This window comes from Saimiri boliviensis, chromosome 7 (genome assembly GCF_048565385.1).
Source record: "Saimiri boliviensis isolate mSaiBol1 chromosome 7, mSaiBol1.pri, whole genome shotgun sequence".
NCBI classification, from domain to species: domain Eukaryota; kingdom Metazoa; phylum Chordata; class Mammalia; order Primates; family Cebidae; genus Saimiri; species Saimiri boliviensis.
In genome coordinates, this window is record NC_133455.1 from 120432650 (window position 1) to 120456128 (window position 23479).

General features: G+C 43.1%; 1 protein-coding gene and 1 pseudogene across 24 annotated transcripts in view; both read left to right on the plus strand.

Annotated features, from left to right (window-relative positions):
* Positions 1-339: 339 nt before the first annotated feature.
* LOC141585233 (large ribosomal subunit protein eL6 pseudogene) lies at positions 340-10057 on the plus strand (annotated as a pseudogene).
* Positions 10058-21462: 11405 nt separating this feature from the next.
* Positions 21463-23479, plus strand: part of WNK1 (WNK lysine deficient protein kinase 1) — a 145093-nt gene continuing 143076 nt past the window's right edge. For 14 of the 24 annotated variants that reach the window (XM_003934470.4, XM_010345034.3, XM_010345036.3 and 11 more), the window contains exon 1: positions 21464-23234. In XM_003934470.4, coding sequence (XP_003934519.2) covers positions 22476-23234 — 759 coding nt within the window. In that variant the 5' untranslated portion in view covers positions 21464-22475. Of the gene's footprint in view, positions 23235-23479 lie in introns of all 24 variants that reach the window. The other 10 variants (XM_010345043.3, XM_039461699.2, XM_010345044.3 and 7 more) reach the window with 3 other exon arrangements.

The following is a 23479-nucleotide window of genomic DNA, read 5'->3' on the forward strand; positions in this document are numbered from 1 at the left end:
CCTTTTTTGCTAAACAAAGCATGAGTGTGGATGTCTACTTCTCACAAAGCTGGAACAACAGTGATCAAATTTACCTTCCCACTAAACACTTAGGCAAAATATGTTTTTTAAAAATAACTGTTTTCAAGACATCAGACATCAGGCCATGAAGAACAATAATTTATGAGAGATGGGAAATAAAGGAGGTAAGCCCTATGATTGCCCAGCTTACTGCCCAGAGAAAGTTTTTGGGTGGTGGCACAGAGAGGTGGAACCTAGCTAGAGCCTAGCAGAGCCTGAGGTGAGGAGATGGAGCTGAGAGTCCAGGATGACCCAAACAGCTAGAGTCAACAGGGCAGAATGCCAGACAAGAGAGAGCTGCACAGAGAGAGAAAAAAGACTCACAGCAACAGCAAATCCACAGATCTTCAGAGGGCCCCCCTTGAGTATACAGCACAGTACTCGACAGGACATGAATGTGAGGATACTGCTTCAGGTTGGGGACAGAACCACCTGAAAGTATTGAGGCCCCAGTGGCTAGAACTGACATGGGGCCAGAAGTAGTGCCTGTTCCCACCAGGCATATTGGAAGTCTATTATTCACAGGGCATGGTTGAAGTACTCAGAAGGGTCTTGCCTCAGTTCTGGACCAAAATTGTCCCTAGCCTAAAGGCTGCTCTGGTTCTGCCTAACAAATCTTAAAAACAAGGCCTTAAAGGATCAAACTGTTTCCAAATAACTGTGTCCCAGAACTAACTCCAAAATATTTGTTGGGGCTGGGCGTGGTGGCTCATGCCTGTAATCCCAGCACTTTGGGAGGCTGAGGCAGCCGGATTGCCTGAGCTCAAGAGTTCAAGACCAGCCCGGGCAACATGGTGAAATCCCGTCTCTACTAAAACACAAAAAATTAGCCGGGTGTGACGGTATGCACCTGTAGTCCCAGCTACTCGGGAGGCTGAGGCAGGAGAATTGCTTGAACCCAGGAGGCAGAGGTTGCAGTGAGCTGAGATTGTGCCATTTGTACTCCAGCAACAAGAGCGAAACTACATCACAAAAAAATAAATAAAAATAAAAGTTTATCCATGTTTAATGTGTATCAGTACTTCATTCTTTTTTATGTCTAATATTCAATTGTATGGATATACCACATTTTATCTATTTATTAATTGATGGACATTTGGGTTGGCTGTTGCTGTTATGAATAATACTGCTATGAACATTCATGTACAAGTTATTGTGTAGATATACGTCTTTATTTTTTGTGAGTATGTACCTTGGAGTGGAATTGCTGTAACAAGCTAGAATTGCCAAAATTGTATGGCAAGTTTGTGTTGAACGTTTTCGTTGTTGTTTGAGACAGACTTTGCTCTGTTGTGCAGGCTGGGGGGCAGTGGTGCGATGATGGCTCACTGAAGCCTTGGCCCCATGGGCTCAAGCCATCCTCCCACCCCAGCCTCCAAGAAGCTGGGACCACAGGTGTGTGCCACCACATTTGGCTAATTTTTAATTTTTGTTTTTTAGATATGGGGTCTCACTAGGATGATCTTGAACTCCTGGGCTCAAGGGATCTTCCTGCCACAGCCTCCCAAAGTGCTGGAATTACAGGCATAAGTAACTGCCCCCCACTTGTGTTGAACCTTTTGAGGAAGTGCCAGACTGTTTTCCAAGTCAGTGGAATGTATATCACCTTATGTCCACTGATAGTAAATGAGGGTTCAACTTCTTCACATCCTCATCAATACTTATTATCTTTATTTATTTATTTATTTTTGAGATGGATTCTCACTCTGTCACCCAAGCTGGAGTGCAATGATGAAATCTTGGCTCAGTGCAAATTCTACCTCCCTGGTTCAAGTGATTCTTCTGCCTCAGCCTCCCAAGTAGCTCCCACCGCACCTAGCTAATTTTTGTCTTTTTAGTAGAGATGGAGTTTCACCATGTTGACCAGGCTGTTCTCAAACTCCTGACCTCAGGTAATCCACCTGCCCCAGCCTCCCAAAATTCTGAGATTACAGGCATGAGCCACTGTGCCCCGTCTATCTTTTGATTACAGTCATCTTAGTGGATGTGATCAGTACATCATTATGGTTTTGACTGTCATCTATCCAGTAGCATCTTTTCATGTGTTAATCGAACATTTGTGTGTATGTATATTGTGTGTGTATGTGTGTGTGTGTGTGTGTGTGTGTGTGTGTGTGTATAGGTTCTTTTTAGGGACAGAGTCTCACTCTGTCACCTAGGTTGAAGTGCAGTGGCACAATCACCCTTAAACTCCTGGGCTTAAGCAATCCTCCCACCTCAGCTTCTCAATTAGCAGCCTAATGATCACAAAGATTTACTCCTGTTTTCTTCTAAGCATTTTGTGGTTGTACCTCTTAAATTAGGTCTATAATCCACTCTGAGTTAACCTTTGTGTATGGTGTGAGGTAGGTGTTCAGTTTCATTCTTTTGCTAGTGGCTATCTAATTGTCCCAGCACCGTTTGTTGAAAAGATTATTCTTTCTCCCATTGAATTGGATTCTTTCTTGTCACCCTTGCTGGAAATTAATTTGTCATAAATGTGAGGGATTATTTCTGAATGCTCAATTCTATTTCATCAATCTCTACATTTATTCTATCCTAATACCACACTGTCTTGATTACTGTAGCTTTGTAGAATGTTTTGAAATCAAGAAGTGTGCTTTAACTTTGTTTTTCTTTTTAACAATTGTGTTGATGATTCTCTTGAAATTTTACACAAATTTTAGTATTAGCTTGTCAATTTTTGCAAAGAAGCTAGGTGGAATTTTAATGGATCACATGGAATCTGTAGTTTAATTTGGAAGTATTTTCATCTTAACAATATTAAGTCTTCTAAAAAGCACATGAGATTTTTAAAAAATTTATTTAGGTGTTTAACTTCCTTTCACAATATTTTGTAGTTTTTTTTTTTTAAAGACTAGTCAAGTGTAGTAGTGAGAAGGGGAAAGAATAAACCAGGGAGTTTACAAGATCTGTCAAGTTTTGTAATTTTTATAGTGTAAGTTTTGAGAATAAGTTTATAGAGTATAAGTTTTGTACTTATTTTGTTAATCTTATTTCTAAGTGATTTATTCTTTCTTATGCTATCGTAAATGGAATTACAGGGGCCAAATACGGTGGCTCATACCTGTAATCCCAGTACTTTTGAAGTCAGAGGTGGGTGGATCACTTGAGGCCAGGAGTTTGAGACCAGACTGGCCAACATGGTGAAACCCTGTCTCTACTAAAAATACAAAAATTAGCTGAGTGTGGTGACGTATGCCTGTAGTTCCAGCTACTAGGAAGGTTGAGGCATGAGAATTTCTTGAACTTGGAAGGCGAGGGTCGCAGTGAGCCAAGATTGCACCACTGTACTCGAGAGAGAGAGAAAGAGAGAGAGAGAGAGAAAGAGAGAGAGAAAGAGAGAGAGAGAGACTCTGTCTCAAATAAATAAATAAATAAATAAATAAATGGAATTCCAATACAATAAATGTCAGGATCTTGAGCAAATAACTTTATTTCCTTAGGCCACAGTTTCCTTATCTATTTTTGAAAAGTGGCTGGGATTCCCAAATAGGACAAGATTTAATAAGTGCTCTTCAACCTTCTTCTAAGACCCTGTTTTATGATTCCATCTAAGTCACTTTTTTTTCTCCAGGAAGGTACTATTTCATATGCTCCATTAAATGCAACCAAAAAAATACAAGGTAGATAAAAACACTTTTCATTCTTATTTTGGGATGATGGGAAGGGGTGCTAAGAAATCTGTCTAACAAAGTCAAGGATTAGGAAATGACAGACTCCTGGAGTTGAAAGGGTCCTTAGAGGTCATTCATTCTGGTCTAACGTCCAGCATGGAAGTTGCTCTTGGTATTGCTGACTGATGATCCAGCTCCTGCTTGAACATTGAAGGACTTCACTGACTCACAGAACAGTTTATTCCAATTTAGGAAAGCTATAATTATTAGCAAATTGTTACATATATATATATATATATATATATTTTTTTTTTTTTTTTTGAGACAGAGTCTCACTCTGTCACCCAGGCAGAATGCAGTAACGCCATCTTGGTTCACTGCAATCTCCACCTCCTGGGTTCAAGCGATTCTTCTGCCTCAGCCTCCCAAGTAGCTGAGATTACAGGCACGTGACACCAAGCCCAGCTCGTTTTTGTATTTTCAGTAGAGACGAGGTTTTACCATACTGGCCAGGCCGGTCTCAAACTCCTGACCTCATGATCCACCTGCCTTGGCCTCCCAAAGTGCTGAGATTACAGGCTTGAGCCACTGTGCCCAGCAAATTGTTGCCTATATTAAAGCTGAAATCTGTCTCCTTATAACTTCCACCCTTCTGCTTGTTGAAACCATACAGAACAAATCTAATCTATTTTAAACACACAAGTCCTTCAGACATTTGAGGAATGTCATCTCATCCCCAATGGAAATTATCTTATCCATGCTATGTTTCCCAGGTTTCTTCAACAACTTTGATAGGATGTGATTTCCAAACCTTTTGCCATCCCAGGCTCCAATATTTGACCCTTGTTTTATTAATTTTCTTCTTTAAAAACAGTGGTTGGGCTGGGTGCAGTAGCTCATACCTGTAATCCCAGCACATTTGGAAGCCACGGTAGGAGGCTTGAGTCCAGGAGTTCTAGGCCAGCCTAAACAACATGGTGAGATTGTCTCTACAAAATATTTAAAAATTATCTGAGTGGTGGTGTGTGCCTGTAGTTTCAGCTACTTGGGAGGCTGAAGGGGAAGGATCACTTCAATCAGGGACTTTGAGGCTGCAATGAGCCATGATCCTACCACTGTGACAGAGTGAGACCTTGTTTCCAAAAAAAAAAAAAAAATTTTTTTCAACAGTGGTCAGTGCTGGACACAGTGGTTCACCTATAGGTCTAGTACTTTGGGAGGCTGAGACAGAAGGATCACTTGACCCCAGGCGTTCAAAACCAGCTTGGACAACATAGTGAGATCCTGTCTCTAAAATTAAAAATAAATAGTGGCCAGAATCGAGCATCATACAGATTAATGCTTCTTTTTTTTTTTTTTTTTTAAGATGGAGTCTCACTCTGTTGCCAGGCTAGAGTGCAGTGGAGCAATCTTGGCTTACTGCAACCTCCACCTCCCAGGTTCAAATGATTCTCCTGCCTCAGCCTCCTGAGTAGTTGGGACTACAGGTATGCACCACCACGCCCAGCTAATTTTTCGTATTTTTAGTAGAGACGGGGTTTCACCATGTTGGCCAGGATGGTCTCGATGTCTTGACCTCGTGATCTTGACCTGCCTTGGCCTCCCAAAGTGCTGGGATTACAGGCGTGAGCCACTGCGCCCGGCAGAACATTGAACTTTTAATAATTATCTGCAAATTTAGTTTCCTCTCTCAGGATGTCTATCCTGGTTCCACACTAGTTGTCTGTCAAAGAGAAAGAATAGAGCACTCTTAGCACTTGTTATTTGCCCGGGAAAATATGTTTTAAGGTAGGCAAGTTTCTTTCTAACCAGAAAATATGAGAGGGGGAAAATCCTAACAGTTACTAAGATTCAGTGCCTTGGGTCTAGATGGAGGTTATATTTGGACATACAATAACCTACTAGTCAAGTTAGTCACTGGGTAGGTGCCTCTACAGCCGAACTCATTCCCATTCCGTCTCCCAGGTTCTCCATCTATTTTATCCCAGTTTGCACCCTTCCTCAAAGGGACTGTGGGAGAAGGAGGATAAGTGTATGACGTAGTGAGAGCTTTGAGTTTGAGAAACAGATACTAGAAAAATACAAGATGCCATTAGAAGTTATCTGTCCTGAACAATAAGCCACTGAAGACCAACAAACAGGCCAGGCACAGGGTCATGCGCCTGTAGACCTAGGTATTGGGGAGGCTGAGGTGGGAGGATCATTTGAGCCCTGGAGTTGGAGGTGGCAGTGAGCTGAGATCATGCCATTGCACTCCAGCCTGGGCTATGTAGTTAGACCCTGTTCCTCCTCCCCCAAAAAAAGAAAAGAAAAGAAAAAGAAAAAGACCAATAAACACAGTTTGGAGTTAAAACTACAGTAAAATAACCAACTTGAGTGGGCCATTGCATCACGTTTTAAAAACACAGACATTCAAGCCCAGGTAGAAAACTAATCCTACATTGAACATGAGGATTACGCCAGCCAGCCTCGTTTAAATTGAGTCACATAAATTGCCGGTGTAACTCCAGGGACTATTGTTAATGAGGGATTTTAACTGTGAAGTGGACTGTTGTCAGGATCAGGCCGGTCAGTCTTCATTTGACACAACATTGACTGTCCCTAGTGCCTTTTTTTTGCCTAAAAAATATAAAATTGACTGGGAAGGCCCTTTAAAACTCCAGTTAATATCATATAAATAGTAAAAGCTTACAGTGTGTTAGAAGCTGACAAGCTATCGTAATATCTAAATGGATCTGTTGACCTTTAAAATGGAGCTTGGCTCTCGTATCCATTTGTCACAATTTCCTATTTATTTCCTTCCCCACCTTTTCCCCATTGTCAACTCTTGTTATTCTCAGTGGTCACGGAAAAAAAAAATATTACTTTAAAGGCCTTAATGTGATCAAAAACAACACAGACTGGCAGGTCATCTCTCCTTCTTACTGGAATATTTCTAACTGGATTCATTCCAGAGCCTCTAAACAGTAAGAATGAAAAGCCTCTAACACAAAGTTCCTTAAGAAATTCATTTTGGTCTTCCTCTCACTCCTCACCACAACGCTCTAGTGATGATATTCAGTCCAATTACGTATGCTCTACATGTAATTAAAATGTGCTAAGATTATCAGATTGCATAAGCTTTGAAATGGTCTTATAAAACAAAGTATCATTAAGATTAGAGTAAAGAGAGAAACTAAATTTTGAAAAAGAGGAACAAATGTAAGATTGAGCTAGAGGAGACTGAATGAATGGGTTAGTCAAGCTGGGATGGAGAAGTAATGAATATGAAGCTCTATATCTTATAGTTAGTATTTAAATAATAATAGTAGTAATGTTTAAAACCTTTTTTGTTTTGTTTTGTTTTGTTTTTTGTTCTGAGATGGAGTCTAGCTCTGCTCCTAGGCTGGAGCCCAGTGGCACGATCTTGACTCACTGCTACTTCCACCTCCCGGGTTCAGGGTTCAAGTGACTCTCCTCCCTCGGCCTCCTGAGTAACTGTGACTACAGGTGTGCACAACCACGTAGGCTTATTTTGTATTTTTAATAGAGATGGGGTGCCACCATGTTGGCCTGGCTGGTCTCCAATTCCTGGCCTCAAATGATCCACCCACCTCAGCCTCCCAAAGTGCTGGGATTACAGACGTGAGCCACTGTGGCTGGTTGAGAAAGGTTTTTTAAAATTGTGGCTGGATGTGGTGGCTCATGCCTGAAATCCCAGCACTTTGGGAGGCTGAGGTGGGTGGATCACAAGGTCAGGAGTTCAAGACCAGCCTGGCCAATATCGTGAAACCCCGTCTCTACTAAAAATAAAAAATTAGCCAGGTATGGTGGTGGGTGCCTGTATTCTCAGCTACTCGGTAGGCTGAGGCAGGAGAATCACGGGAACCCAGGAGGCAGAGGTTACAGTGAGCCAAGACCATGCAGTTGCACTCCAGCCTGGGCAACAGAGCGACACTCTGTCTCAAAAAAAAAAAAAAAAAAATCTTTCTCAAAGGAGGTCTGTTGCTGTGCCAGATCTGAGGACAAGGGAAGGAGGTCTCTATGATAGTCAGTTTCTATTTCTGCCCTATCTCTATCTATACTGCATATAACTTCCATTCACACACCTGGGGATAAAGACAAACTTTCAAAATGCATCATATTTATAATAGTGAAATATTAGTAACAACTTAAAAGTCCCCAAGTGGGGTAGTGTTTAAGTAAATTTTGAGGCTTGGCACAGTGGCTCATGCCTGTAATCTCAACACTTTGGGAGGACAAGGCAGGAGGGTCATTTGAGTCCAGGAGTTCAAGACCACCCTGGGCAATATGTGAGACCCTGTCTCTACAGAAAAAAAAAAAAAAAAAAGTCAGGTGTGCTGGTGCATGCCTGTAGTCCCAGCTACAAGCAGGCAAAGGTGGGAGGACCCCATGAGCCCAGGAGGTCAAGGCTGCAGTGAGCCATGATTGCACCACTGCACTCCAGCCTGGGTGATAGAATGAGACTCTGTCTCAGAAAAAAATAAAAATGAAATATGTTTTGGCTCAGCCATATGATGGAAGACTATGCTACAATTTAAAATATTATAATTTAAAACTTAGTAAAATGAAATTATATTGTTAGATAAAAATTATAAGACAATAACATACAGTAAAAAAGAAGAAATATATACCCATACATAAAAGCATAGAAAAAATATTGAAATGAAATATATTAAATGTTAACAAGGTTTTCTCTCTGTGGTAGGAATTACGAGTACTTTTTTTTTTCTTGAGACAGAGTCTTGCTCTGTTGCCCAGGCTAGAGTGCAGTGGCTCGATCTCGGCTCACTGCAACCTCCATTTCCCAGGTTCAAGTGATTCTGCTCAGCCTCCCGAGTAGATGGGATTATAGGTGCATGCCACCACACCCAGCTAATTTTTGTATTTTTACTAGAGACAGGGTTTCACCACCATGTTGGCCAGGATGTTCTTGATCTCTTGACCTTGTGAACCGCTTACCTTGGCCTCCCAAAGTGCTGAGATTTCAGGCATGAGCTACCACACCCGGCCTTATTCTTATTTTTCAAATTTTCTAAAAAGAACATCTATTATTGTTGGAATGAAAAAGTAATGAAAGTTACTTTTAAAAAGAGTACAGTAAATAAAAAGTGAAATATCATGATTTTCTGGCCTTTGAAGAGATAATGTAATTTTTAAAAGTATGTCTTTGGCGGGGACAGTGGCTCACGCCTGTAATCCCAGCACTTTGGGAGACCGAGGCAGGAGGATCACCTGAGGTTGGGAGTTTGAGATGAGCCTGACCAACATGGAGAAACCTGTCTCTACCAAAAATACAAAAATTAGCTGGGCATGGTGGTGTATACCTGTAATCCCAGCTACTTGGGAGGCTGAGGCAGGAGAAATGCTTTAACCCGGGAGATGGAGGTTGCAGTGAGCCGAGATCGCACCGTTGCGATCTCTAGCCTAGTCTACAAGAGCAAAACTCTGTTTTGAAAAAATAAATAAATAAATAAAATGAAATAATTTTTGCTCTTTCCCATCTTGCAGGGTGGCGGGTGAAAAAGTTGAGAAGCTGGATACTAAAGAGAAGAAACCGGAAGCCAAGAAGGCTGATGCTCGTAGCAAAGTGAAAAAGGGTAACCTCAAGGCTAAAAAGCCCAAGAAGGGGAAGCCCCATTGCAGCGGCAATCCTGTTCTTGTCAGAGGAATCGGCAGGTGTTCCCGACTGCCATGTATTCCAGAAAGGCCATGTACAAGAGAAGTACTCAGCGGCGAAATCCAAGGTTCAAAAGAAAAAGAAGGAGAAGGTTCTTGCAACGGTTACAAAACCAGTTGGTGGTGACAAAAACGGCGGTACCCGGGTGGTTAAACTTTGCAAAACGCCTCGGTATTATCCTACCGAAGATGTGCCTCGAAAGCTGTTGAGCACGGCAAAAAACCCTTTAGTCAGCACGTGAGCAAATGCGAGCCAGCATTACCCCCGGGACAATTCTAATCGTCCTCACTGGTCGCCACAGGGGCAAGAGGGTGGTTTTCCTGAAGCAGCTGGCTGGTGGCTTATACTTGTGACTGGACCTCTGGTCCTCAATCGAGTTCCTCTGCGAAGAACGCACCAGAAATTTGTCATTGCCACCTCAACCAAAATTGACATCAGCAGTGTAAAAATTCCAAAACATCTTACTGATGCTTAGTTCAAGAAGAAGCTGCGAAAGCCCAGACACCAGGAAGGTGAGACCTTCAACACAGAAAAAGAGAAATACGAGATTACAGAGCAGCTCAAGATTGATCAGAAAGCTGTGGACTCACAAATTTTACCAAAAATCAAAGCTATTCCTCAGCTCCAGGGCTACCTGCGATCTGTGTCTGCCCTAACAAATGGAATTTATCCTCACAAATTGGTATTTTAAATGTCCTAATAATCTAATTAAATAACCGATTACCTTTAAAAAAATTAAAAAAATAATTTTTAAAAAGTATGTCTTTTACTGTTATGATGAACACATTTCAATAAAAAAACCTAGTTTGGGCCTGGCACGGTGGCTCATGCTTGTAATCCTAGCACTTTGGGAGGCCAAGGCAGGCAGATCACAAGGTTAGGAGTTCGAGACCAGCCTGGCCAACATGGTGAAACCCCATTTCTATTAAAAATACAATAATTAGCCAGGCGTGGTGGCACGCATCTGTAATCCCAGCTACTCAGGAAGTCAAGGCAGGAGGCGGAGGTTGCAGTGAGGCCAAGATCGCGCCACTGCACTCCAGCCTCGGCAACAGAGTGAGACTGCATCTCAAATAAATAAATAAATAAATAACCTAATGTGTTGTGTGTGTAAGTGTACATAAATGTATGTGAGAGTGGACTTGGATATACAAAATCAAATTTAACATTTTAAGTCAATCACGTAGCTAATCAACATTTGCTGTGCCCAAGGCTTTCTCAGAGAGGACACAAGTAAATGTGAGAAATAGACCTTATTCTCAGCCGGCTTACATCTGATTGTGGAAGTATGTAGAAATGTTAACAATGATCCTCCTGATTAGCTGGTAAGTTTTTCAACAAGCTGCTACACAGATTTTCATTCATGGAACTCCATGATCAGAAGATGCTTCTTGAGAGGATTTGTATACTTGAAAGCCTCTTAGGAAATCTGTTTTGGAATGTCATCTATCTTTAGGTGGTATCCATGTATCACAGGTATCTACAGAGGTGAGACTTCTTTTCCATTTCAAAAATTGAATCAGAATTGATTCGGAAATAAACGTTAAGTCTTTACAGGGGCTTCACATTTCTCCTCGGGGCAGTGTTCAGCCTTCTAGGCTTCTTTCTAATGACTACCTGTGGACAAAGACAGATTGACAGACTTTATTTTTCTAATCAAGGCCTAGCCCTAGTGTCCTGATTCTTTTTGGAAGCCAAGCCAACACTTCAACCTGTCTTGGCTTGTTATAGACAGAGACAAGTGATAAAATCCCCCAGTCCTATTTATGTCATAAGGTAATACCTCTGTCAAAGCTCTGTGGTGAGAGCTGTAGAGATGTATAGATAGAGAGCTGAAATCAGTTTGGCAGCTGACAGGATCTAATGTGAGAAGCTACTCCCTACCTGTACTAAGCTATGAGGCCATACTACCTTGTTTTTCTCTAGAGACCCCCCACATTGATATCTAGTTTCCTTGTACACATGCATATCCATAGCCTGGCTCCTTTATCATCATGACTATAATTATTGCTTAGTACCCTATTGAAGAGTGAAAATTGCATAGCATACAAGATGTGAAATTCAACATGCTGCTTCTTCAGTGGGAACCTCATCTAGACATGCATGCAAAAGACATTTCAGAGTATTTGAGGAAGAGTGGGGGAGGGAAAACACTAATTCAAACTGAATTCATAATTTTTTTTTTTTTTTTTTTTTTTTTTTTTGAGACAGAGTCTCGTTCTGTTGTCAGGCTGGAGTGCAGTGGTACAATCTCAGCTCACTGCAACCTCCGCCTCCTGGGTTCAAGTGATTCTCCTGCCTTAGCCTCCTGAGTAGCCGGGATTACAGATGCACACCACCACGCCTGGCTAATTTTTGTATTTTTAGTAGAGATGGGGTTTCACCATGTTTGCCAGGATGGTCTCGATCTATTGACCTCATGATCCGCCCACTTTGGCCTCTCAAAGTGCTGGGATTCCGGGTGTGAGACTGCACCCAGCCCATTTTAAAATTTTTACCCATAAAGTTTATGTAGACTTTTCAGGTATGTTCCATATCTCTTGGGTATTGACACAAATAGTTTGTAAGCAGAATAGGATGCTTTGTAGAGTATATTATGTTTCAATAATTTTGGCAGAACTAAACGTTATTAAACAAATCTGATTTCTTGAATAATAATTTATATGCAATAAAAAATTGCCCATTTAAAGTATAGTCAGGGCCAGGTGCAGTGGCTCACACCTGTAATCCCAGCACTCTGGAAAGCCAAGGTGGGATGATCACTTGAGGCCAGGAGTTCAAGACTAGCCTAGATAACATAGCAAGATCCCGTCTCTACTAAAAAAAAAAAAAAAAAATAGCTGGGCATGGTGTGTGCACCTGTAGTCCCAGCTACTCAGGAGGCTGAGGCCTGAGGATCCCTTGAGCCCAGGAGTTTGAGGCTGTGGTGAGCTATGATTGTGCCACAGCACTCTAGACTGGGCAACAGAGCAAGACCCTGTCTTTGAAAGTATAATCACTCCATGAGTTTTGAATGAATAAAGTCATGTAACCATCACCAAAATTAACACAGAAAACATTCTCATCACTCAAAAAGTTTTCTGTGCTCCTTTGCAGTTCACTTCCTCCCCTCTAACCCCAGAATTGATCGTTCTGCCACCACAGCTTTGTATTTTCTAGATGGCCATGTACATGAAATCAGTAGACTTCTGAGTCTGGCTTCTTTCATTTAGCATAATGCTTTTGAGAGTTGTCCATATGATTTTACATACGATTTGTTTCTTTTTATTGCTGAGTAGCATTCCATCATAAGGACACATCACAATTTACTTGCCTATTCACCAGCTGATAAATATTTTATTTGTTTCTAGTTTTTGGCTATCATGAGTAAAATTGTTATGAAATTTTCCATGCAAGTCTTTGTGTGGACATAAGTTTCCATGTCTCTTGGGTAAATATCTAGCAGTGGAATTGCTGGATCATATGCTAAGTGTATATTCAACTTTAATTATTACAGAGTCAAACTATTTCCCAAACTGGCCGAACCACTGTACTCCCAGTAGCAACGTATGAGAAGCTAGTTGCTCTACATCCTCTCCAACCATTTTTAATTTTAGTCATTTAGTGGGTACGTGGTGATATTTCATGATAGTTTTAATTTTCACTCCCTTACTGACTAATGATGTACATTTTTTCATGTGCCTATTGGCCATTCATTTATATTGTTTGGTGAAGTATCTGTTCAAATCTTTTGCATACTTTTTTTTTTTTTTTTTTTTTTACTGTACCATTATCTTAAGGTTGAATTGTAAGAGTTTCCTATATATTCTATTTACAAATATTTTTTCAGATATTTGTTTTGCAATATTGACTCCCAGTCTGTGGCCCTTTCATTTTTGTAACATCATCTTTAAAGAACAAAAATTTCTGGCTGGCTGGGTGGTTCACAGCTGTAATCCTAGAACTTTGGGAGGCTGAGGCAAAGGGTCCCTTGAGCCCAGGAGTTTGAGACCAGCCTGGGTTACACAGGAAGATCTTGTCTCTATTCTATAGAAAACAAACAAAATAAACAAAAAGAACAAAAATTTCTACTTTTGATGAAGTCCAATTTAACAATTTTTTCTTTTATGGTTTGTGCTTTTTGTGTCCTAAAAATTCTTTTATTTTTATTTTCTATAGAGACAGGGTCTTGCTATGTTGCCCAAGCTGGTCTTGAACTCCTGGTCTCAAGTAATCTTCCCATGTTCCTAAAGTGTTGGGATCACAGATGTGAGCCACTGCAGCCAGACCTAAAAACTCTTTGCTTAGACAGGGTGTGGTGGCTCACACCTGGAATCCCAGCACTTTGGGAGGCCAAGGCAGGCAGATCACAAGATCAAGAGATCAAGAACATCCTAGTCAAGATGGTGAAACCCCACCTATACTCAAAATACAAAAATTAGCTTGGCGTGGTAGCATGCACCTGTAGTCCCAGCTACTTGGGAGGCTGAGGCAGGAGAATCACTTGAATCTGGGAGGCAGAGGTTGCAGTGAACCGAGATCACACCACTACACTCTAGCCTGGAGACAGAGGGAGACTCCATTTTAAAAATAATAAATGAATAATTTATTTGCTTAACCTAGAGTCACAAATATTTTATCCATGTTTTCGTCTAGAATTGTTATAGTTTTAACCCTTATTTAGAATTGAAATGTCTTCTCAAGGAATTGACCACTTCGTAATTATGAGAGAGCCCTTTCTATTCCTGTTAATAGTCCTTGTTTTGTATTAATATAGCCACTCTTGTTTTCTTTTTGTGGGTGTTTTCTTGGTATATATATTTTTCATCCTTTTACTTTTAATCTGTGTCTTAATCTTTCAAGGTTTTTTTTATAGGCAGCGTGTAGTATGGTGTAGTTTTTTTATCCAGTCTCTCAATGTCTTCCTTTGAGTTGGAGAGTTTAAAAGAGTTTAAACCATTTACATTTAATTTTAACATAATTGTCAGTGTGGTTGAACTGAAATCCCCTTGTTGATCTGTTGTCTAGTCGTTTCATTTGTTCTCTTTTTGTTCTTTTTCTGCCTTCTTCTGAATTATTTAAGTATTTTTTGATGATTCAATTTTATCCCTACTACTGGTTTATTATCTATACCTCCGTATTTGAGAATTTTAGTAATTGCTTCAGTGTTTCCAATATGCAACTTGAACTTATTACAGCTTACCTTTAAATAATATTATGCCGTTTCATATATAGTTTAAGACCCTAATAATATTATTCTTCCAGTTCCTCCTCCTGTCCCTTATGCTATAATCCTTATACATTTACTTCTATATATACTAGTATTTTTTCAAATTTATTTACTTAAAACATTATTTTTTTGGCCAGGTACAGTGGCTCATGCCTGTAATCACAGAACTTTGGGAGGCCAAGGCAGGTGGATCACGAGGTCAGGAGTTGGAGACCAGCCTGGCCAACACGGTGAAATCCCATTACTAAAGATACAAAAAAAAATTAGCCTGGTGTGGTGGCACATGCCTGTAATCCCAGCTACTCAGAAGGCTGAGGCAGAAGAATTGCTAGAACCCGATTGGCAGAGGTTGCAGTGAGCCAAGATGGCACCATTGCACGCCAGCCTGGGTGACAGGGCAAGACTCTGTCTCAGGCTGGTATGAAACTCCTGGCCTCAAGTGATCCTCCCACCTCGGCCTCCCAAAGTGTTAGGATTAAAGGCATGAGCCAGTATGTCCCACTTACTTCTTCATATATTATAATGCATATCATACCTTGTTATTACGTTTACTTGAAACCATCATTGACCTTTTAACATGACTAATAAAGTGCCTTTTATGTTTTCTTTTTTATGTTTGGCCTTTTATATTTTCCAACATATATTTTTTTCTGGTATTTTCATTACTTGTTTAAATGTTAATTTACTAATCCTTTTATGAATAAACTAATACTTTCCTTTAAAAAATCCTTGCAATGCAGGTCTGTTTGCAATGAATTCTCTCACCAAAAAATATGCCTAGGTTGGATGAGGAGTAGAGGTGAAACAGTCCAACAGGTGTATTGTGTAAAAGCTTTGTAGGTGATTCTGATAAATCTTTTCCTGTGAGAGCATGTTAAAGCCTGGGGCATTTTAAAAATATTTTCCCCTATGTTCTTTCCAGATAATGTGAAATTACACTTAGCTATGTCATATTGTGAAATACTATGCAGCTATTAAAGAACAGTATTTCCAGAGAGTATGTAATGACAATCGAAAAGCTTATGACATAATTATAAATGTTTTTATCGGTCTGGAAAGAAATATGCCTATATATTAAAGGTTGCTATTTATGGCTAGGTAGGTTTTCTGGTAATTTTCACTTTCTTCTATATTTTATTCTGTAACGTTCAAATTATCTGCAATGAGTAAGAATGTATTAAGAAATTCACAAAACAAAGATATGAGTATTTGGCCAGGCACAGTGGCTCATGCCTGACCAACATGGTGAAACCCCATCTCTATTAAAAATATAAAAACTGAGCCAGGCATGGTAGTGTGTGCCAGTAGTCCCAGCTTCTTGGGAGGCAGAGGCAGGAGAATCACCTGAACTTGGGAGGCTTAAGCTGCAGTGAACCAAGATTACACCACTGCACTCCAGCCTGGGCGACAGAGCTAGACTCTGTCTCAGGAAAAAAAAAATATGTATATATATATATATATATATATATATATATATATATATTATATATATATTATTATATGTATGTATTCCCCAGAAGTAATCCCCATTTTCATTTTGGTGTGTACTACCTAGACTTTTTCTGCATGCCCTTAAATACACATAGAAACATAACGTTTCCCCCCCCACCCCTGCTGCCCCGAGAAGGCAGGGTAGAGTACAGTGGCGCAATCTCAGTTCACTACAACCTCTGCCTCCTGGGTTCAAGCGATTCTCCTGCCTCAGCTTCCCAAGTAGCTGGGACTACAGGTGCGCACCACCACGCCCAGCTAATTTTTTGTATTTTGAGTAGAGACGGGGTTTCACCATCTTGGTCAGGATGATCTCAATCTCTTGACCTCATGATCTGCCTGCCTCGGCCTCCCAAAGTGCTAGGATTTACAGGTGTGAGCCACTGCTCCCAGCCGAAATATAACTTAAAAAAAAAATACAATATACAATCCAGTGCAAATTATCCTGAAACTTGAGTTTTTCACTTAATAGTTACGGCACCACATATAAAATTACCTCCCTTTTTCCTACTGTTGCATGGTGCTAGAAAATCGGATATACCATAGTTTACTTAACTATTTTCTTATTGATGGACATGCAGATCATTTGGATTTTTTGTTATAGATAAAGCCATAGTGAATGGCTTTAGCCATAGCTTTTTCATTTTGTTTTTGTGTTTTAGAGACAGGGTCTTGTTCTGTCACTCAGATTAGAATGCACTGGTGTGATCATAGCTCACTGCAGCCTCGATCTGGGCTCAAGTAATCCTGCCACGTCAACCTTCCAGGTAGCAAGCACATACCACCACACCTGGCAATAGTGAATATTTTTTATAGCTATTTCTTAGAAAACATGTGTAAGTATTTCTCCAAGGTAGATACCAAAAAGAAAGAAAAAGGTGATGCACATTGTACATTTTAATAATTGCTAACAAATTGCCCTCAGAAAAGGTTGTACTAAATTACTGTATCATTAATAGCACGTTTCCCCACATCCTTGCTAACACTTGATATTACGAATCCTTAAAATTTTTTGAAAATTGCCATAATGGTGACACCAAAAGGCTCAATTTAGATCAGGCATAGTGGCTCACACCTGTAATTTTAGCACTTTGGGAGGCTGAAATGGGAAAATTGTTTGAGTCCAGGGAGTTCAGACCAGCCTAGGTAACATAGTGAGACTTCATTTCTACAAAAAATTTAAAAATCAGCTAGACATGGTGGTGCACATCTGTGGCCTTGCTACCTGGCAGGGTTGAGCCCAGAAATTTGAGGCTTCAGTGAGCTGTGATTGCACCACTGCACTCCAGCTTGGACAACAGAGTGAGACCCTGTCTCAAAAAAAGAGAATCTTTCAATTTTATTAGAGAAAATATTATATTTTAATCTGCATTTTGCTAGTTACACAGTTTCAGCATTTTTTTCACATTTATTTTTGTTATTTGCATTTATGCTTTATTTTTTCTTTTTTGAGTCAGAGTCTTGCTCTGTCAACCAGGCTAGAGTGCAGTGGTGCAATCTTGGCTCCCAGGGTTCAAGCCATTCTCGTGCCTCAGCCTCCCCGGTAGCTGGGACTACAGGTGTGCGCCACCATGCCTGCCTAATTTTTGTATTTTTTGTAGAGATGGCGTTTCATCATGTTGGCCAGGTTGGTCTTGAGCTCCTGACTGCAAGTGATCCTCCCACTTAGGCCTCCCAAAATGCTGGAATTAAAGGTGTGATGGTATTTAATGCTTTCTAAATTATTTTTTCATATTCTCCTTTTTCTATACAGTGGTTTGCCTTTTTCTCAGTGATTGAAGATTTTTTTTTTCCATATCTTTTGGATATCAGTCAATTGTTACACAGTTTCCAGAGTTTTTCTGGCAGCTTGTCACTTGTGTTACGTAGAATAGATTATCAATTTTGATATTGTCAAATATTTTTTCTTTGTGGCTCTTAGATTGTTTGTTCTTTGAAGCTCTTTAGTATCCTATGTTCTCCTATATTTAAAAAAATTTTTAGAGACTTTTTTAAAAGTTTAGTTCTTCGATCTTTATGGAAATTTAATTTTGTGAACAGTCTGAGGTAAACACTGACCTAATTTGTTTTTCAAATGAATAACTAATTGTCGAAGCGCTATATATTATTTTGCACCACTGATTTCAAATGCCATTTTCCTTATATATAAAATTTCCATACATATGTAAGACTGTTTCTGCATTCTCTCTTCTGTTCTATTGCCTATGTTTATCTCAATGCCACAGATTTAATTTTATGGTTTTATATTTTGATACAGGAAAAATCCCACTTTATTTCATTTATAATATAAAGCTTTTAAAAAACCTATTCTTCATTATTTAGCTGCCTGATTCTCATGACCTACTTCGAGACAACAGGGTTCCAGAAGACAAAGAGGTAAAATAAAAATTACCCATAGGCAAAACAAAGGAGCATGGGAAAATGAGGGAAAGGAGATAAAAAAAGAGAAATGCTCTTAAGATGGGACAATTTTTCACCTACATTTCAAGACGCAATTCTATGTATTAATATTATGCCGTATTCAAAGTAAGGTAGATTTAGCGTGTTCAGGATATTTCAGCCACTGTCTAAATCAAAGGTGTCTCTAACTTTCATTGCTAGTTACCAATGACAGAAACCATGTAAATAAAAAAGTGAATAGATGGGAATAGAAGGACACATGAATCGGCCGGGTGTGGTGGCTCACGCCTGTAATCCAAGCACTTTGCAGGCCAAGGCAGGTGGATCACCTGAGGTCAAGAGTTCAAGAACAGCCTGACCAACATGGTGAAACCCCGTCTTAAAAAAAAAAAAAAGAAGGAAACATGAATCAATCAATGTGAGAACATGAACAAGAACTAGAGAGAATAGAGAACAGATAGAATAACATACTTGTATTCTTCTTGTGGGGCCAGATGTCAGGAAGTCAAACCTCTGAGCTTAGTGCATTTATTGTATCCTGAGTTCTTTGTTATCTCTGTTTGCAGTCACTTGATGTTTTATATGGAATATAGAGAAGTTGATACTTTACTCAATAATCGAAATGACAGAGAAAGGAAAAGTACTATTAGGAATTATAGTAATGAGTAGCAGAAAATATCACTTACTTGGAGCTAAGTTAGTAAGCATTAAAAAGAACTGAGTGAGCTGGGATCAAGCCACTGTACTCCAGCCTGGGCGACAGAGCAAGACTCTGTCTCAAAAAAAAAAAAAAAAAAAAAAAAACTGAACAAAAAAAGGTGGTTAGTAAAACATGCACACTAAACAACATAATCTTTACATCTAATCATTGTACATAATAAGATTATGTTCAACTTAAAATCGTGTCTATTTTCATTGTAAAGCTAACATTAGAGTGTGAAAAGCTGTCTCCTAGGTAAGTGTGGTTTTAAGTCAACAGTTAATTAAATTATTTGCAATGAATTTAGTCTTTCCTGGTTGAAAAGACATGTTGATAAGGGCATGGTGATTATCAAGAGACTTGTGTCCAATGCAGTGTGGCCAAAGTTTCAAGGCTTAGTGAAAGATACTTTTTTTTTTTTTTTAGATGGATTTTCACTTTTGTTGCCCAGGCTGGAATGCAATGGCACGATCTTGGCTCACCGCAACCTCCGCCTCCTGGGTTCAAGCGGTTCTCCTGACTCAGCCTCCCAAGTAGCTGGGATTATAGGCATGTGCCACCTCGCCTGGCTAATTTTGTATTTAGCCCTGGAGAAGCCGGGGGTTTCTCCATGTTTGTCAGGCTGGTCTCGAACTTCCAACCTCTAGTGATCCACCCGCATCAGCCTCTCAAAGTGCTGGCATGAGGCACCGCGCCCGGCCGAAAAACACATTTTCTAAAGCAATAGAACACTTATATTTTAGTACTCTAGTTGCCCCTACTGAACTGGCATTTTAAAATGTTCATAACTTGTCAGCTTCATGAAACCTAATAACCATAGGCTGAAAACATTTTTGTAAACTTGAAAGCGTCGCTTGCGATAACAACAACAAAAAAGAAAAATAGCGTTAACCATTTTACATATCAGATGAATTAACATGAAGTGTACGGCAAGACTTCTGTAGGTGGAGCTCATCCGCTAAATGTGCTAAGGGACCTCCTGCCAACATCCTTGCTAGCTGCTCGCTCGCAGCGTGGTCCTCGGCTGGGAGGCGCGCTTCCGAGCTCGTACCAAAGCGGGCGCTGAGAAAAGGCGGCAGTGTCCGGACGCTCTGATGCGGTCGCGCACGTTTTCAGCGCTTCCCGCTCTTCACCGGTTGGACCGAGGCTTTTAAACTGCCATCTGCTCCAGAGTCCGGCTTCCTACTCAGGCTGGTGCCCCCTGGTGCTCATCCTCTCCACTTCTTGAGTAGTCGAGAGGAGCACAGGGGTCCAGGGGAGACAAGGATGCTTTCAAGAAAAACATTCTATGGCGGCAAGCCGCTGGATCCACATTTCCCGGGCCCAGAGCCTTGGTAGCTCTAGAGAAAGAGAGGGTGTTGTTTCACGAAGCCACCAAGCAGAAGAAAAGTGGAAAATAAGTTTCAACCAATTACAAAGGCAGAAGTCAGCCCAGCCCCATCAAGTGTGCGGTTAAAGACCCACAGATCCGTAGACCCTTATTTTTTCTTGAATCCACCCCTTCTCCGCCCCCCCTTCATTAATTTTTCAGGCAAAGCAAAGACAGAGTTCACTAGGATCCCTGATTTCAGTAAGGCAGTCCATCTTTGCGAGCCAGAATATCCATCTGGGGCCAGAGCTGAGAATGTGGCCTTAATTGTTGAGGGGAGGAGGATGGAAGATAATCTTCCCTGTCTCCTCCTCCAATTCATTTAATCAATATTAATCTCATGCACAATCTTCACAGAGTTTCTTTTCCCCTCATCCGACTCTGAGCTCAGGCTCTGGTTTGAGCTCTGGTTTGAGCTCAGGCTCTGGTGCTTTGCCCTTCCCCTCCACCCCCACAGCCCTACAGTCACTCAACACTACTGCGACTCTCCATTAAAGATGAACAACAGATCATTTTTCATTGCATGGCAACCCTAAGACCTCTCTCGCTTAGCAGAGCATGATGGGAGTCTTTCCTTCCCATCTCCCCCGCTTTCCCTTCTTCTTTTTTTTTTTTTTTTTCCTTCCTTTACTTCTTCCACAATTAATCCCTAAATAGTGATTTTCCTAAGATCGCGCGAATTTCGGGATGGGGTACAGCGACCCGCGACGACGCTCCCATCAGCCTTCCAGAAGAGACGGTTTCTAAAGAAAACTACAACTCCCACGAGGTTACAGCAACCGCAAGGTATCACGGAAGCCGTAGGCACTTTTCTGGTAAGTCCAGTTCATCCTCCTAACCGGTAAACTACAAGTCCCAGAGTGCCTCGGGGCTGGCACGCCGGCGCAAGAGCCCCGAAGCGAGGTTGGGGGTGGGGCTGCCCCGGGCGGCGCGGGGCGGGATCCGAGCGGGCTGTGTGGAGGCTTCAGACTCCCGGCGCCATTTAGCGCGGAGAGTTTCCCGGCGGACCGGGCTTCTCTCTTGGCCGCTCCGCACCCCCATCTTCGGTGACAGAAGGCGCCTGGTGGGGGTGACTGCTCTTTTTTCTCCCTGTCCCCCCTCACCCAGTCCTCTCGGTCTCCTCTCCTCTCCTCTTCAAGTCCTCCTCAGAGAAGCAGCGGAGCTCGGGCCCCGCGGTGAGCGGCCCTCCCCTCCCCACCGTTCCCTCCTCCGTCAGCCCCCGGCACCGGCCCGGGAGGAGACGGGTTTGCCAGGCCTGGGGCGGGCGGGGAGGCCTCGGGGAAGGGAGGGCCCGCTCCTCAGGCGCCTAGGTTCCGTGGCTCCGGCCCTTCGCCTCTGGGCGATGGGAGCCCCGTGAGGCCCGTCCCCATCCGTGGGGGCGCGTGTGGGAGGAGGCGGCCGCCCGAGTGACCGGGAGCCGGGCCGCGGCCTTCTCTCGCCGGCTCCGGCCCCTCCCACTCCTCTGCCCCGGGGCTGCCACCGCCCGGGCGTCGGAGCTGGTCCCGTGCTCGCGGCGCCGCCGCCCTCTGGGCCTAGCCCGCCCAGCTCTGCGAGCGGTGGCGGTGGGAGCCGCGTCCGCCGCATCCGCCTCGACTCGGTGCCGGCCCCTGGCCCTCCCCTCATGACTGCGGCGCCTCTGCTGCCACCGCCCGCCCGGCCGCCGCTCGCCGCAGGATGGATGCGGACCGTGCGGCGCTAACCCCCGCGGCTCCGCTCCCGAATCGCCCGCCTTCGAGTCCTGCTTCTGAGCTGCAGCAGCCGCCGCAGCTGGGCCCAGCGGCCCGCCTGTCCCTCGGGGCGGCTTGTCGGTGCTGAGTGAGGCGTCGTCCGGCGCGGCGCGAACTCGCCCCGCCGCGGTGCCCTGCAGAGCTCGGCGCCGGCGGCCCGGCCCTCCGCTCCCTTTTCATTCACGAATCCGAGCCCGCTCGCCTCTCTCCGACGGACCGACCATGTCTGGCGGCGCCTCAGAGAAGCAGAGCAGCACTCCCAGTTCCCTGTTCCTCTCGCCGCCGGCTCCTGCCCCGAAGAATGGCTCCAGCTCCGATTCCTCCGTGGGGGAGAAACTGGGGGCCGCGGCGGCCGACGCAGGGACCGGCAGGACCGAGGAGTACCGGCGCCGCCGCCACACGATGGACAAGGACAGCCGTGGGGCGGCCGCGACCACGACCACCACTGAGCACCGCTTCTTCCGCCGGAGTGTCATCTGCGACTCCAATGCCACCGCGCTGGAGCTGCCCGGCCTCCCTCCTTCCCTCCCCCAGCCCAGCGTCCCCGCGGTTGTCCCGCAGAGTGCTCCGGCAGAGCCCCACCGGGAGGAGACCTTGACGGCCACCGCCGTTTCCCAGGTAGCCCGGCAGCCTCCGGCCGCTGCCGCCCCTGGGGAACAGGCGGTCGCGGGGCCTGCCGCCTCGGCTGCCCCCAGCAGTACCAGCAAAGACCGCCCAGTGTCCCAGCCTAGCCTTGTGGGGAGCAAAGAGGAGCCGCCGCCGGCGAGAAGTGGCAGCGGCGGCGGCAGCGCCAAGGAGCCGCAGGAGGAACGGAGCCAACAGCAGGATGATATCGAAGAGCTGGAGACCAAGGCCGTGGGAATGTCTAACGACGGCCGCTTTCTCAAGTTCGACATCGAAATCGGCAGAGGCTCCTTTAAGACGGTCTACAAAGGTCTGGACACTGAAACCACAGTGGAAGTCGCCTGGTGTGAACTGCAGGTAAAGCCCCACCTACTTCTTTATTTGACGATCCTTTGGATCCCAAATTGGGCTCGGTGAAGTCAGTTGGTCGAGTGCACCCTTCACTTAGCATTCTTTAACTGTTGGACTCCGAGTGGGAGAGCGAGGCCACCTTTTGATAAGGGTTGAAATTAGGAGAATGTGGAGCATGTGCCTAGGTGTTGGGATAGGAAGGATAACTGGTAGCCAGAGGGATTTGCTACCGGGCAGGGGTGGTGAAGGTC